The sequence below is a fragment of the Haplochromis burtoni genome, unplaced genomic scaffold (assembly GCF_018398535.1).
Source record: "Haplochromis burtoni strain Fernald_Lab_line unplaced genomic scaffold, NCSU_Asbu1 Contig_1097, whole genome shotgun sequence".
Lineage (NCBI taxonomy): Eukaryota > Metazoa > Chordata > Actinopteri > Cichliformes > Cichlidae > Haplochromis > Haplochromis burtoni.
The window spans coordinates 68,415-69,663 of NW_024583458.1; the positions used below are offsets into that span (position 1 = coordinate 68,415).

Genomic DNA, 1,249 nt, shown 5'->3' on the forward strand with positions numbered 1-1,249 from the left:
TGGATAACTGGTTGTGCGATCCTTGGCAGGAAGGATGGGGATTGATGAGAATGTAGTGATTCTGATTTTATCATTGATATCACTTATCAGTTCAGCTTCTTATCGATTCTCATGGGTTCTCAAAGATATTCCAGTCATACAAATTCATTGCAGGCTGTGTGGTGAACTGTTTGTGCATGTTCGAGGTATTTGACCTATTTGTTGTGATCAGAGTTGTGGTTGTTATTTAAAAAGTAATGTATTACACATATTACACAGTAATGCAGTACATTATTTAATTACTCACAGAAGTAATTTGTTATACTACTTGTTACATTACATTCGTGTTACTCTGTAAAATGTTCTGAAACATGCTGTCATATAATAATCAGTTAATAGTATAAACCTATAAGTTACAGTCACACACACCAACACAAATCACTATCCTAATGACAACACACATGTGATCTTTGTCTTAGTAATTTGGGCATGAACACAAAGTAAAGATGAAAACCAGCACACAGCGACTTCAAAGTGATCGTCACGGTGATTCTGCTAAAGATGAACAGGTAGAAAACGGGGCTGCAGTCTGACTGCTCACCAGTTTGTTAACTGTTGAAGTTCAGGGTCTGGCTGAGTTCTGCATTCAGCTTTAACATCTTGGACAGCTTAGCGTTAGCATGCTGTCTGGCTAGCTTAGCATTAGCATGGTGTCCATGCAGATGCTTGCAGAGAGCTGAAATTGTGTTAGCAGCATAATGCAGTTGTTTGTGTCCTGGAGGCAGTTTGCACTTTACCATCGCACACGTCCTTTTGTGCAAAAAAAAAAGAAAAGAGAGAGATTGTCCATATCCATTCTGCAGGCTGCCATTTTCTTCCTCCTACACACTGAAATCAGCTGATTGTAGCACAAGTGCAAATGAAACCAACAGGCATACTAAATGGCAGCAACGACTGGAATCAATCATTTGTTTGTTGCTCAGTCACATTGGAGGGGTTTTGAGCACAAATGACCTCTTTAAGCATCTCAATCAGATTTAAGTCCAAACTTTGATTAGACCACTCTAAAACCTTCCTTTAGCCATTCAGTGGTAGACTTACTGGCATGTTTTAGATCATTGTCCACCTGTGTAACCCAAGTGTGCTTTCAGGGCATGTTCTATGTTCTATGATTGATGGGTTTGTTGTGAATTTTCACTGGTGCAGCCATAGCATGAATTTGAAAATTCAGCTAAACTTTGATATTATAATGTTAACACAAAGGTGATAA

The 1,249-nt window shown here is 38.8% G+C and overlaps 2 protein-coding genes across 2 annotated transcripts in view; both read left to right on the forward strand.

The window, feature by feature from the left end:
- Positions 1-45, forward strand: part of LOC102310035 (class I histocompatibility antigen, F10 alpha chain) — a 7,566-nt gene extending 7,521 nt beyond the window's left edge. Inside the window, 1 exon segment of the mRNA XM_042216532.1 lies at positions 30-45. Coding sequence (XP_042072466.1) covers positions 30-45 — 16 coding nt within the window.
- LOC121813066 (major histocompatibility complex class I-related gene protein-like) overlaps positions 25-1,249 on the forward strand; it is a gene marked incomplete at its 3' end in the record, with an annotated part of 3,442 nt that continues 2,217 nt past the window's right edge. The window contains 1 exon segment of the mRNA XM_042216530.1: positions 25-548.